This window comes from Oncorhynchus masou, chromosome 22 (assembly GCF_036934945.1).
Source record: "Oncorhynchus masou masou isolate Uvic2021 chromosome 22, UVic_Omas_1.1, whole genome shotgun sequence".
Taxonomy (NCBI): Eukaryota; Metazoa; Chordata; class Actinopteri; order Salmoniformes; family Salmonidae; genus Oncorhynchus; species Oncorhynchus masou.
This window is the reverse complement of record NC_088233.1, coordinates 16,938,820-16,954,171: the sequence shown is the minus strand read 5'-3', so window position 1 is coordinate 16,954,171 and position 15,352 is coordinate 16,938,820. Positions and strand designations below refer to the sequence as shown.

The 15,352-nt window shown below is 41.4% G+C and overlaps 2 protein-coding genes across 4 annotated transcripts in view; both read right to left on the bottom strand.

Annotated features, from left to right (window-relative positions):
- LOC135508784 (UPF0606 protein KIAA1549L-like) overlaps positions 1–7,799 on the bottom strand; it is a 45,789-nt gene extending 37,990 nt beyond the window's left edge. Inside the window, exon 1 of the mRNA XM_064929003.1 lies at positions 7,703–7,799. Coding sequence (XP_064785075.1) covers positions 7,703–7,799 — 97 coding nt within the window. The remainder of the gene's footprint in view (positions 1–7,702) is intronic.
- LOC135509100 (homeodomain-interacting protein kinase 3-like) overlaps positions 6,578–15,352 on the bottom strand; it is a 39,375-nt gene continuing 30,600 nt past the window's right edge. Inside the window, exons 9-14 of one of the 3 annotated variants that reach the window (XM_064929433.1) lie at positions 15,228–15,346; positions 14,969–15,127; positions 13,598–14,044; positions 13,214–13,470; positions 11,208–11,326; positions 6,578–11,048 (exon numbers count right to left, since the gene is read on the bottom strand). In XM_064929433.1, the coding sequence (XP_064785505.1) occupies positions 10,626–11,048; positions 11,208–11,326; positions 13,214–13,470; positions 13,598–14,044; positions 14,969–15,127; positions 15,228–15,346 (1,524 nt within the window). In that variant the 3' untranslated portion in view covers positions 6,578–10,625. Of the gene's footprint in view, positions 11,049–11,207; positions 13,471–13,597; positions 14,048–14,968; positions 15,128–15,227; positions 15,347–15,352 lie in introns of those variants that run through there. The other 2 variants (XM_064929435.1, XM_064929434.1) reach the window with 2 other exon arrangements.

Sequence of the window (15,352 nt, the reverse complement as noted above, 5' to 3'; positions counted from 1 at the left end):
GGTCAGGCAGTCTAGCAAAAACAAAGCAAGAGTGTGACATTCTGAGCCACAACAATTTTAAAATTGGCCACATAAGGACATGCGCAGAGAGTGGAAAATTATGCAGTTGACAATCTGGGTATATTGTGGTGAGGCAGGCAGGCAGTGACCAAGAATCCTCTCTGTAAGGGGCACTGAGGAGGCTCTTTGGTCTTTCTGCTGCATGCCTTTGATTTGAAGAAGAAAGACAGTCATGTGATGTTGCTGGGGGAGCTCTAGTCTACCACTGGAGCTCATGAAAAGCAACACAGAAAGGGGACACAGCAAATACCATTACATCACCCTGAATCCACTTTGGCAAACAAACAAACACTGATCCTGCCATGCTCACTTTCCACAACAAACCTGATGGCTTGTGTGACAGTGATAATGAATAACAACAATGGATGGAGCATGGATTTCAACAGGCCTTGTTTATTTTGTATTCAGTCAGGCTCAGTTTGGCTATGTAGCCTTCTCTTCTGGTAAGCATCACAGCTACCAGGGACTGAAATATTGAGAGTTTTCTAAGCTCCTGCAAGGGAGAGCATGTGAGATTTTCACCTCAGTGCATCCTAGGAAACACCTTTTGACGCACTTGCATTTGCTGCGAAGCAGCAGCTTAAAGTCCCAGGGGTGCAGCAGGTAATCACAACCATATTAAAAGTAGATGAGCGTCTTGCTTTTCCAGCACCACCCTCCAAAAGAGCAGTGAGAAAATGTATTTCTCATATCTGAGGAGTTGAAACTGACCTCAGGGGACCAGAAGTAAGACCTAAGCACTGGGAAAGTTTGTTTCACTCTGCATTAGTTGTTGTTGAATCGTTCTCTGTAGCCTACTGATCCAGAGACAGACAATATCATGTCCCATGTGAGCAAGTCAAACATACAAGACCAACACTAAAAGCTCAATGAATTAGAAGCAGCGTATGGCCTTTTGGCAAAACAAGATACTGACACGATTGACCTTAATTATAATTAGTGTAGGGCATATGCCTTAAAGATCATTCAAAAAGATATACTTTGTCAACATTTTCATAAAGAAATGTACATAATTCAACATAAAAAGCAAGTGTACATTTGACTTGCATACAGTAGCCCTAAAACCAATATTGTAATCATCAGAATATTTGTTCAATCCATTTCTAATAGCTTCTTTCAAATGCAGATGGCGTGTGAGGAATTCACAGTTGTCACTACGATCAACTGTCAGAACTGGCACTAAGGTTAAAGAGAATTTAGGACACAGTCAGTCACCTGACCTTGTGTAGCTACGTGTTAAATGCATGCACACACACTGGCAGGCATTATTTTGTATTCTACACCCCCCCAATTCCGATCTTGTCTCATCACTGCAACTCCCCAACAAGCTCGGGAGGCGAAGGTCGCGTCATGCGTCCTCTGAAACATAGTGACGCCTCTAGCACTGCGAAACAATGCCTTAGACCTCTGCGCCACTCGGGAGGCCCTACAAATTGTATTTTTTATGATGAATTCATATTGACTCACGCGGCCAAACAGTAAGTCGCGAAGCCCCTAGCTATAGTCTATCCCAGGGAAGCGTGAGCACTTCGATTGATAGACTTTGAACATAAAAGTATGCATTGATTTTTTATTTAATAAATGCCAAAACTGCTGCACAAACCAATGTGACTCGTCCAATAACGAACCTCTGGCCATGCTTTTTGCCCTTTCTCGTCCCCTGCTGTGGCTCAAAGCTGTTTCATAAGCTACTGTCGTGGGAGATTTGCAGGTGCATATGGCGTGAGCACAGAAGCCATTTCATTATCGTCTCGGGAATCAGAAGCATTCATCTGATAGAGGTCACCCATGATCCTGTGGCTCTCATAGGAAACACATTTGTTAAATGGCTCTTATGGTCAGTGTCACTGATTCCATGGAATATAGTATTCATTAGATGAGCTAAAAGGCCAGAACTCACTTGGCTCTCCTTTCCCATTACATAATAGACAGTCATACAGTGAGTAGCATCTTTGAAGCTCTCCGCAGGTTGAGGATACAAGTGGCTTCTAAACGGACACTAAAGCTGCAAACTAAAATGTAAATGGGGTTGTTCCAGACAGGTTTAGTTTGCGTTAGCGTCAAGGTATCCAGCACTATTGCAAAGCCCTCTAATTAAGTTGTGCCAAATAAATAACTACACACAGCTACTGTAAGGTAGTGCTGAAATGAATGAAAGCAGTTATTTCTCCCTCATAGCCTGGTTCCTCTCTAGGTTTCCTCCTAGGTTCTGGCTTATCTAGGGAGTTTTTCATAGCCACCGTGCTTCTACACCTGCATTGCTTGCTGTTTGGGGTTTAAGGCCGGGTTTCTGTACAGCCCTTTGTGACATCAGCTGATGTAAGACGGGCTTTATAAATACATTGGATTGATTGATTGATTATTTTTGTCTGTTCCTGTTTCAGTATCTTTCAGTTTGATCTTCTGGTCTGCTCAGGTCTACAATGAGGCCAGACAGCCAGCCCTTCTCTTTGTGTTTTTCTCTTCAGTCAGTACTGAGGCCTCCCAGGCCATCACAAATTGAACAACTGCTGCTAGACAGCAGGCAGCAACTATCAAGGCCGTCACACAGAAGTCACTGTGAGCGATGACGAAAGGGCGTTCTAATACATTGTGAGTTCAGAACTGCTCAAGGAGACGGAGACATAAATCCATCTGGATATTCGTAATTTAATCTTAAGAAGATTGATTACATTTTCATGAAAGACTTACTGTAAAATCCCTGTTACCTAATGTGTTGGTTTGGGGTCAACGTTATTCCCTGATGACAGAAATTACATTTAAAAAACATAGCGTTTTGATGGACAATCTCCAGGGACATTAAGCTTGTCATACAGTTTTGAGAAACTTTTATGTGTCCCTATGATAGAATTACAGTGTTAAAAAGGGAACATAAACACACAGTTACTGGACTATGCAGCAGAGTAGTAGGCATCTACAGGGTTTCCCAAACTCTGTCCTGGGGCCTCACATGGGTGCACGTTTTGGTTTTTCAAGCTTGATTATTTGAATCAGCTGTGTAGTGCTAGGGCAAAAACCAAGGCCCCAGGACCAAGTTTGGAAAACACACACACACATAGTATAATTACTAACATGCATTACATATGCATACAGTATAATGTACTGTGCATATAAAATGAAGTATTCTGCATCAAGGTGTTAGCACATCATTTTCAAAAAAATAAACAAACTGTGTTTCAAACACTGTCCTGTTCAGATCAATAGATAACCTCCCCCAAAGATCAGGAATAAATAAGTACTAAATAAATAAGTACTATACCTAAATCGGGATTAGAAATCAAATTAGCCAACAAGCTCATCCTACCCACATGCTTTATAGAGGCTTTCCATGCATAATGTATTTCATGTAAAAGGGAAATATCTATTTAAGATCTAGCAATGCATAATTAACTTCCACAGCACAGGCAATCGGCCTAATGAAGCACAGAAGAGTGTACAGGGAAAGGTGCTGTACAGGCCATGTTTTGGCCACTCTCTTAAAAGAGTTCCCAAGCAACACAACTGTTAATATTTGATTGCGGCATAATCCTAATTGTTGGCATCTTATTATGGGATTGTATAAGGGGCTAACAAGCAGGACATAACAAAGGGGCCCACATTTTCCCACCATCCTTTGAGCAGCTAATTCTTTATAAAGGATACCAAGGAGAAATCCAACTGGAGCAGCAGGCATAAAATACAGAAAAACTGAAAGCCATTATCAGCAGAATGGGAATCCTGGTTAGCATAATTGATCAGTAATTGAAGACAGATTCATTATTATTGGGCATTCATTGCCTTGTGACCAGCAACAGCCGTGGTCATAATTAGTGAGAAATACATACACTGGTTTTTCATCTGAATACAACCTCCTTAACCAGTAGCATACTCTATGAGCACACCAGAATGCAGCAGGCTGTTCCAAGACCAGTTTGCTGCTCTTTTCTCCACACCAATGTTGATTTTGCATGTCGTGACCACAGCTTGGAAAGCCTGGTTAAAGAAATGTGTATTTGTGTGTAATTGGTAGAAAAATATTGGACATAAAATGGAGCACAAAATAGTGTTTTCTTGCTAATTAAAGGGTATAGGCCTAGGCATGCATTTTACTCTACCTCAAACATGTCTGTTATTTGCTGTTGAGCAGTGTGAAATCCTTTCTGCCATAATTTACAAGGAGAAGCATTTCATTTGCATGCACTATTCAAATCACACAGCATTTCAATCTTACACTATTGTCTAAAAGCTTAAAGCAGACCAAATTGTAGTTTGTACTGGTTATTCATATGCTATAGGGCAGGCTATATATTTCCCTGTCAGAAAACAATTAATGTTAGGCAGATCGGTTCCCATGGCAACACAGCATATTTGGCTCCATGTTGACTTAATGCAACAGCTCTGTGGGCTCATTAAAGACAAAACACCTCATCCTCACATCCACAAGTGGATCTGGCCCATGCCCACAGCCAAATGGCAAGGTATTCAAATATGGTTTCATGAATGAAGGAAAAGAGGGATATAATAGCAATCTGAGAGGACTTGAAAATATAAAGGCTAAGGCAGGCCTATGGCTGAATCACAATATGTTTTTCCTACTTGAATGTAGAAAACAAATACACATTGGAAAGCTAAAATTAGGTGAAAACTGCTACCCATGGTCAAATTATTGGTTTAAGCCTTTTAAACACCAGGTCCAAGGCAGAAAAGAAAAACACATATCTCATTAGTGGCATTTTGCTTCGTATGACAACATAATCCATTATTTAAAAATGATGACACGTTATGTTATTTCAAGAAGGTAAGTGACCTCCACAAATGCTGCCATCACTGTCGATCAAATAAGCAAGAAGCGTAATTATAATTGTCCGCGTTGCAGTCTTGACTGCTGAACACAGGCCACTCCAGGCACAAAGGCCACACCAGCGATTCTCTTCTTTCGAAAAACACAAGAGGCTGGGAGGCCACATTACAAAATCAACAATTATATTGATTTAGCATGTCTAATTGTCTGAATGTGTTTGCTTAAAACAAAAATAGGCGCAATCAGATTATTGTGCGTAATATTTTAAATGTCCCCTCCACATATACTACATTGCAAATTGCGAAATACAGTGGTCTCCTAAGAATATTGATTGTTGTAATAAATCACAATTTCCTATTTTGACAAAAATAACCAGAAGATCTGCTACTTTCTCCACGGTCATTATCCGCGTATGTGCACCGATGGTCATAATACAGGGACAGGGTACGAAGAGTTCCACCAGAAAAGTGCAACCAATTTGAGATATTTATATAATACAATCCCCATCCACCCGCAGGTCATATACAGCCTAACGTCTCGATGAAGACCAATTAGTTAGTCCTACCAAGCAAGATACATACTACTCGAACAGGTTGTCAACAACCAAATAATAAGTCTTACCTTCAGCAGCTAGGACAGACTGCATTAAAAGCAAAACCATTCCAACTGATAAAATATATTTAGTCCACATTCGATCCAGTCCCAATGTCTTTCCGTTTTTCTGGAAACATAAGGTGGCTCCCATTCCCACACCTATCCATTCAATCGAGCCAATCGCGGGAGCATTGTTTATTCCGCTGACAATTAAATCATCGAGGCTGTTATGCACTTGTTTTGAAGCCATTTGTTTATCCTTGATACATCTAACAGTCTTAATATTGACAAATACATTTGATAAATCCTCCACTGCGGACGATGTTCTCCGAAAGTCTCTCCCGGAGGTTGACAGAAAGCGGCAGCATTGAACCTTGTGTGTGATGCGTCTGGAGGTAACAGTCCATGCACCACTTGGACCTGCTAGCGCGTAATAAGCTATTATTTACGAACAATCTAAGATGCACTCATAACCATAGAAGTACATTTAATGATTCGGACGGAAAACGGTTCCCGTTCAAAACGCAGAAGTGATCAATTATGCTACCTTGTTGGAATATTTACAAGTCGAACCCGTCATTTCATTAGAAAAAATATCACGTCGCGGCGTGACGCCAGAGTTGACTGCAATCTCCTCACGGTAACACACGACCTCTTGTGGGTATAGACGGCAAACCTAAACCGACCCAAAATAGTTCCTATTTTAATTTATCGTAATTCGATTACCAATTTGATTTGCATAGATATCCGTAAATGTATATTGAGCGTTAAAGGAGAGCTTCACCAGCTGGGGCCAGGGTTAGCAAATGACATCGCATACATTAGTGATGAGACATTGAGATCAGGGTTGAGAACAGTATTACATAAACTACATGTCATTAAAAAAAAAACATTCTGGTTTCGAAATGGCAGCCTACATTAACGTCTGCTACCATTCGGAACACTCCAGGCATCAGCTGAGGAACGTTGTCAAGTAAATCAAATGTGATGTGTGTAGCCTACCCTATGCACATTTTCAGTAAGTTAAAATATCGGTACTGCACTTCTACTTTGCTTGCACTGGATGGTGCTAATGGCTTGGACCCCAGTATCGTCAACAACTTAATGAATTGTACTACTCATAAAATACAATTCACAAACAAGAAGGGTGAAGCAATATTTTTTTTATTCAAAGTGAATTTTTACAATAGTACACCATCAATTCTTAAATTTGACACTCCAACAGTCACTAGGAAAACCCGCTTTTTGTGACAAAGTAAATAAGGCTTGGTCACATTGAAATCACTGAGAACTAGAGAGAAATACGACCGCAAACTGTAAGAGACATTACATCAAAAATAAATTTTCCCAGTTCTCATATTATATTGCACAGTGCAGTTGCTACATGGCAAACTAGTGTAGCATAAAATCAAAAGCATATTAAAATAAAGCCACAGAAACTACACAATAAAACAGTTAACACTTCCAATTTAGCAATAAAGTCTATATGCTGTGTTTACTACGTGTATTACCCTATCACTTGAAGTGTAATACAACTTATACTAACAGGTGAAATAACTGCAAACAAGATCCAAAGCAATCAAACCAAGTGGAAAGGATTGAAGATTAATGCAGTGGCATATTGGACAATACAAATACCCTGAATTAATTATAATAGCATGACATAACATAATACATTAGTTGCAGTATAGACTTAAAAAGTGACAACTTTGGACCTAATCTGTGTGTATGTGGGTTGTTAAAGCAAATACCAACAAGTGATCAATCAAAACAGATGCTGCTATATGGATGTTTATCATATACAGAATATAAATATCTGTAGCCATCAAAAAATGCAACAAAAACATTGTCATGTCTGTAAAGCCCCCAAAAATTCAACTCCACAAATACATTCACAGTGTATGTAAAGCTTTGCATTTGTCATGTTCAATAAAAAAAAGAGACAAAACTGTGTTGAGTGTTATATGTATAAAATATTCCCTGACTAAGAATAATTGTCTTTTTATGTTCTGTAGAAAAGCTATATAGATTCAGACCATATGGTTAAGGTTGAGCATTGGGATTGGGTGATCTGAAGATAACAGCCAGCACCCAGAAGAGCTCCTCAGAAAGGAGAATGCATTGTGTTTGTCAGCTCTACTAAATTGTACACTTGAGTCCAAAAGCAGAGTGCTTTCTCACTGTGTAGCTAATGTGAGAAACATGAGGATTTGAACAGGCTGCAGAAGTCCTGATAAAACATGAGGCTGCATAATCCCAACATCCTACCACTCTGGTAGGAAATACTCCGCTCTGTTGAGGAGCGTCCACATTTCACTCTACTGCCACACTTGACTCTGCAGGAGTGGGACTGGCTAGGGGCCATGGAGTTATCAACCAACAGTTCTCTTGACCAAAATTTGAAAAGGCACTAGTTGTAGACACTGTCAGAGTGAGAAAAATGCTATTTGTGTGTCTGGAGTTGGGGGGCTAGTGAGTAAACATATTCAATCTTTCACAGTCCACAATGTATTGAAAGACTACAAAAGGGCTAGCAAGATTAGAAAATATAGTCTGTCATCATTTGACAGTTGCCCTTGTTTGGATTAATGAGTTATGACAGAAAAATGTTTAATAATTCACACCCATCTGCCTCAAATTGATCCATTATGAATAGATAAGAATAATCTGTAGAAAATCTTTCACAATTTACTTTAGATACAAAAATAATAATTAATAGTCTTAATTAAAATAGATGGCTAGAAAAATCAATATTAGTCAAGCACTTCATTGACCACAGCAATTTCATGAAAACTGTGTGGGATTTTGCCACAACCCAAACCTGATGAGCGTATTGAAAGTTTAACAAGTGCTTACTGATGCGTTTCATAACAAATATTACACACGTGAAGGCATCTCTATAACCCAATGTAAAGGTGGGGACCAAATAGAGGGGTTGCAGTAAATATATCTGCATGGTAATATAGAACTGTCAATCAATAATGTGAATCATCTTTAGGCTTTTCAGGATGTCAACAGATCAATAACTAAAATCGATAAGCAAAATTGTCAACACAACTACTGTATGCAATGATGAACCCAACCTATGATTAAAAATATTAAATACTGATGCTATATGCACACAAAAACAACAAAACACTTCATTCCATTACTCGTAATACAGTAGTTCCAATCACACTTCAAACATCAAAGCAAATATACAGAGGCACTAACAAGTCTGTATGCCAGTCACTATACTCAAATAAAACCCACTTCTAGTATATGGTAATTAGAACTATACAAAAGTAAGAATGCATAGTAAGAACTAAGATAATCCCCTATATTCACAGCTATTTTGAAGTGGTAATCAGTACATAGCAGCTCATCTATGATGCATTCAAGATATATGATATAACTTGCCCAAAATGCTTAAAACAAACCTTTTTAAAATATATTTTTTCTCAATATATTCCATCTTCATGACTACAGTATACTTGAAGACAACGGGAAAAGAAAGAGTAGCTACCTTGCTTGGGATGAATTACAGTCTTTGGTGCTGAAAAAGCATTTTCATTTGTAAGTAAGAAAAAACAAAAACCTAATTCACACACTAGCAATTAAAAACAATTCACACAAAATGGTATTTCCTCCCTGACAGAATGTATAAAATAAGCAGTTGACACATTAACAAACCTCAACAAATGAAACAATAAAATAAAGTATAAGTCTACTGCGGAAATTGCACTTAACCAATACACCTTGTCAAGCACTACATAGTCCAGCAATGATACACTAGGTTAATAGACGGTATATCAAAACACTACAGTTTTCTGAAGATATGAGATCATACAAAGAATCAACCAACTATTTGCATGTTTGTTTATAGTCAATGCCATGCCCCACGTCGTTATTACGCTAAGAAAAAGGCTGTAAATACAATAACGCAGAAAACCAGCGGCTATATGTAGATTGTATTGCAGTTCCAGTAAACAGTGTCAATACTGTTAGTAATTAAGTACTTAGTGACTAGAAATTGATGCTCAAATGTTAAATAATTCACCTTTTGTTTGTACATTAGTTCATTCAGGAAAAGTCCAAAACCAAATAAACATTTGCCTAAAGCATAAAATAAGCTTAAAGCTGCAATGCATCTTTTTGGGCTACCGGACAAAATTCACATATACAGAAATGTGTGTTCTAGATCTGTCCTTCTCATTGAAAGCAAGTCTAAGAATCAGTAGCTATGTGCGCTATTTCTATGCTTCCCATTCTTAAGTTTAGTTTTTGTACACCAGCTTCAAACAGCTAAAAATACAATATTTTTGGTTATGGAAAATATATTTCACAGCGGTTTAGATGGTACAATGATTCTCTACTCTATACTTGCTTGTTTTGTCACAAACTGAAACTGAATTTTTGCAAACAGGAAATGGCAGAGTGATTTCTGCATAGTGAATCTTTACCCCCAAAATACAATGAGCCCAAATAAGAATTACTTATTTGATTATCTGATAGGCAAAAGCATATGAGTGAAAATAATCAGATATTCAAGTGCTGCAGTCCAGTACATGATACATCTATAAACACCAGAAGTAACATTAACAACCTCAGATATTGAAGGCACTAGTAGGTGTGGGAACAGGTTACGATGTAGTAAGTCTCACAGTACACAGGAGTGACATCTAACTGTCAACAACTTTACTAAGTTATTTTTCCCATGCGAAGTCATGCAGCGTGTGGAACAACCTTTTCAGACCACTGACGGTACACACTGAAAACACCTAGGTCATTAGGGAACACCTTTACGCCACAAAGAACCAACGGAGACATTTGTCCTAGCACTGGAGACTGGGATGGCTTAACGAGTGATGTGACTAGCACACATGCTAGGTAGAAGGCAATATAGAAAAAGGGGGAGAAACAGGCCTGAGAACAATGTGTACCGTGAGACTGTACTGTGAGACTTACGCTCCAAATGACACTGTAGCACAAAAGTGCAAAAACCCATTAAAAGTGAGAATTTCTTAATCGTTGATTCATTCTTTTTCCCCCCCAGGTTTAAATCCTATCATCATCAACAAACATGATTTGTTGAAGCCTGGAGGGGGGGGTTCTTTCTCTGTCATAACTTGAGAGATGACGGATGAAGGCCTTGGTTAACATTGTCACTTCTGGCTGCCCTTGCTGGCCTATGGCCCTGGGCGGCTGGTGCTCAGAGGTAAGGGTACTGGTTGAGTTTGGTGGGGCTGAGGGGGAAGCCTGTATAGGCTGGCGAGGCGATATAGGAGTGTGGGGGAAAGAGGGGCCCAAACTGGCCCTGGTGGTGGATGGTGGGTGAGGGCAGCAGCCGGTGGTTGATGCCCATGGTCACCTGGTGGACAATGCTGCCAGGGTGGGAGATGCCGAAGGCGGGTTGTAGGACGGGCCGCTGGGCGCAGGGCGAGGCCAGGAGGTGGGCGACGGGCGCAGAGGGAGGATAGGAGAGCAGGGTGGTCTGGGGGTGAGGCCCCGAGTTGTGGGTGGGGGTGAAAGCGTGGCCGTGTACCGTGGGAGGGATGTAAGCGTGCGGCCGCCGATGCAGCCCATAATTTCCGTTCCATTCCTTGTGGCAGGAGCTGTATTGCTGGACCTGAGGCTGGGCAAGGAGAGGGAAAAACCTTTACACACCACTACAAACTAAGTCGCTCTAGATAAGAGCATTTGCTAAAATACTCAAATGTAAACAAAGTCAAATTACATGTAGAATTAGATTTGAATGACTTAACCAAAACCTGGAAGAGGGAGGGGGACTGACCTGGCCGAAGCCCAGGGGCTGCTGCTGGAATGTGGTCATCTTCTGTTGCTGCCGGGGGTGGTGGTGGTTCAGTCGTCCAGGGGCACAGCGCCTTTTGGACTGGCATGAGGATTCGAAGACTGCAAGAGAAACAAGAAAGGGCTCTCAGATTGAGATAAGATGTGTCTTTCAAAATGACAGGGTAACAAGACCAATAAGGACCCACAGGAAACAAGAGCATGCCTTGCTAAAACTAACAGACAGAGAGCGAGAGCTAGAGACTCACTTTGGCTGATAGAAAGGCTCTTTGTACTCAGCTAACATATGGAATTGATTTCAGATAGTCATACCAAGGATCATTTTACATTTACATTTACATTTACATTTAAGTCATTTAGCAGACGCTCTTATCCAGAGCGACTTACAAGTTAACTTTTACCTTTTTTTATTTTTTTTTATTTAACCAGGCAAGTCAGTTAAGAACACATTCTTATTCTTCAATGACGGCCTGGGAACAGTGGGTTAACTGCCTGTTCAGGGGCAGAACGACAGATTTGTACCTTGTCGGCTCGGGGGTTTGAACTCACAACCTTCCGGTTACTAGTCCAACGCTCTAACCACTAGGCTACCCTGCCGCCCCATTTAGCAACTAGATTTTGAATTGTTGGGCCCCTTTAGGTATACATTTTTTTAAATATAAAACCATTATTTGACGAAACACAGAATTTGGCCTTAATGCTATTATGTACATGTTGGTGAGATTCTCACCTTTCCATAGAGGGGTCATACCGTAGGCAAAACTATTTGGACACTACATACGTTTTTGTGAGAAGAAAGATTTTCGGGATGTCTCATGGTCTGACAAACACCACTGGAGCTCTGTCACCTTTCACTGCAGATGTGGAAGGCCGATATGGTGGATTGAGACGTTGCCCATTCAAAAATACCTGATCAAGTTTAAGAGCGTTGGGTCAGTAACCGGAAGGTCGCCGGTTTGAATCCTGAGCTGGCAAGGTGGAAAAATCTGCAGTTCTGCCCTTGAGCAAGGCAGTGAACCCCCAACAACTGTTGACCCGGCGCCGATGTTGTGGAAAGTCGATTAAAGCAGCACCCCCGCACCGCTCTGGTTCAGAGGGGTTGGGTTAAATCTCGAAGACATTTCAGTTGAAAGCATTCAGTTTTACAACCGACTCGGCGTCCCTTCATTTCAGGATTAATATGCCACTTACAAATGTTGGCACTAATATATGTCCCATATCAGATCCAATCCCATTTAGTGGACAGTCCTTTGCTCTGTGTATAGCTAGGTTACCTTCAGTATAAATCACAAGTTACAGTACACATCCCATAGCCTGATTTTCAGTGCATATAAAAGCCTGTACACCTCAAAAGCAAACCTACATGATGCGCTGTAAATGAACACTCAAGAACATCTGACAGTGCAGATGGACAGTTGAGGTTAATCATGTCTGGATTGTAGCACTGCCACAGTGCTTTATGGTTGCGATAATGCTTACAGCATGAATTAGCTGGTCTAACTCAAGAGTCTACCGAATTACCTTCTTTAGCATCCAAAACACATGAAAACACACCAAGATGAACTGGGGAAGAAATAGATATCCATGAGAATCGGAGAAAAAGAGGAACAGCAGATCAAATCAGAAGTGTTCACTCAGCAGCAACTAGCTATCAGCACAGCCACAGAGACAAGCTGCCCAGTGCAAGTTACCCATGTTCACCTGTGATAGCCTCTCTGACCAACTAAGGACTGGTAGCTGCCTGCCACGCCCATGTGACCTGCAAGGCAGACATCAGCACAGGTGACATACTCTCCCTAATTTCCTCAGACTGACACACAACATTCAGACATCAACAGGCTCACAAAGCACCCTCTTTCCTACAGAGACCACTTCCAACCAGGCCTGTATGTTATACAAAACTGAAACAAAAGATTACAATGTATAGGCCTATTCTTACTGTTAATACTAAACCAATTTTGACATGTAATGCTGTGAATAGAAACTGACCCGTTCGGTCTGTGTGCAGGTCCATGTTGTTGTTGTTCAGCACCACCTTCAAAGGTGGCACCACCATGGTTCTCACAGGGGGATTGCTGGGCTCCTTCTGGGGGGCCATGCTACTCGTCCTCATGCTCAGAGATTGATGGCTGTGGTTGCCTAGGTAGCGGCTCTCCAGGTAGGGGCTCTGGCTCCGGCTGGAGTCCGAGGCAGGGGAACCGTCTACCGTCTCGCAGCCACTCTCATGACCATCGTCCTCAGACATGCTGAAAACAGACAAAAGCTATCAATAACAGAACTAAATGTCCATGTTTGCTACTGATGATCAAGACTGTGGCCGCTCACGCAAGTTTTTAAAAGTTGTTAACGTTTAAACATGCAGTTTGGCAGTACCTGTTGGGCCTCTTACAGGGGGACGGGCTGGACTGCACCGAGGCAGAGGAGCTGGTGCTCAGGGTGCTGTCTGGGCTGCTGAGGGAACACACCCGCTCCATGTTCAGAGAGCTCTTACACGCCTCGCAGTCAGGGCTGCCTTTGAACCTGCAAGAGGAACCCTCCTCTCTGTCCGTGTCACTGCTGATGATGCTGATGGTGGGACTGGGCAGGTCGTCGATTACCACAGACTCTCGCTGCTGGTGGGACATGTCTATCCTCTCATCCTCCACTGCCTTACAGCAGCTCACCTCCTCCTCATGTAGTCTTTCCTGCAGAACCTCCACCTCAGGCCTCTCCCCACGGGAACCATCTCCTCCTCCTCCTGTGTGACTAACACGGTCGGCCATCTTTGGAGAGCGGCACATTGAGATTTGGATGTTGCCATTGTTGTGGGAGTAGTGCATGCTGCTAATATGAAGTAAAAGTAGTGAAGTTGTTTGTCAGTACATTTTAACATTATTGTTTATGTAAGAACAACATTATCTGCGATTTGGTAGAACATTCACTTAAAGGGATACTTCAGGATTTTGGCAATGAGGCTCTATCTACGTCCTCAGAGTCAAATAATCTCGTAGATACCATTGTCTCTGCATGCGGTTTGAAGGAAGTTGCTAACTTAGCATTAGCAGATACCCATAGACTTAGTCATTGCACTAACGCTAGTTACCAATTGCACAATGACTGGAAGTTAGTTAGAAACTACCACCAACTTCCTTCATACTGAACAGGCATAACAATGGTATCCATAAGTTCAGCTGAAGTAAATAAAGGGCATCCTTGCCAAAATCCCGAAGTATCCCTTTAAAGCTGCAATATGTAACTTTTTGGGCGACCCGACCAAATTCACATAGAAATGTGAGTTAAGCACTGTCATGCTCAGTGAAAGTAAGTCTAAGAAGCAGTAGATCTGCTCGATATGCGCTATTTCTATGCTTCCGTTAAGTTTTGTTTTGCGTCTTTTCCTTTTGGCATTGTACACCAGCTTCAAAACAGCTGAAAACAATCATTTTTGGTTATATATTTTACAGTGTTTTAGATGGTACAATGACCTACACACTATGCTTGCTTATTTTGTCACAAAATGAAATTAGGCCAACTAATACAATTTTTGCAACCAGGAAATGACAGAGCGATTTCTGCAAAGTGCACCATTAATTAACTACCAGGTGAAAAAAAATAAACTGAGTAGGTTTTGATTTGAGTAAAATCTATAATTTATCAAACCAGGCACAAAGAACTCAGGTTAATTCAACAGCATTGATTTGCCATAGACCCTGTACGTGACTGGAGCGTGGAGGAGAAACATTGGGCAGACATAGTGCTTCTCACCGGCTCTGACTGGGCTGGTTCCTATTGTTGGCGTGCGGCTGTGGCCACACCACGTGTGCAATGCCAATGTTGATTGGTTGTGGACCAGACATGGCCATTTGGTTGGTTAGAAGAGGCTGCATCATGTTGCTGTAATGGTTGCTGTGTTGCCGAACTTTCCTTTAAAAAAGTCAAAACATGATACAAGTTTTATCACCACAATGTGAAGGGGCCAGTGAAGTACGTGTTAAAAAGTAACTTCTCTTGTGAACCAACTCACCCCCAGTCACTGAGCCTCTGTGGGCCACCCGCAGTATCAGAAGCCATAGTGGTGGGAGGGGGAGCCACTTGCTGCCAGGCTGGTATTAGGATCTGCTGGTTTCTACTTGACCACGGTTGCTGCAA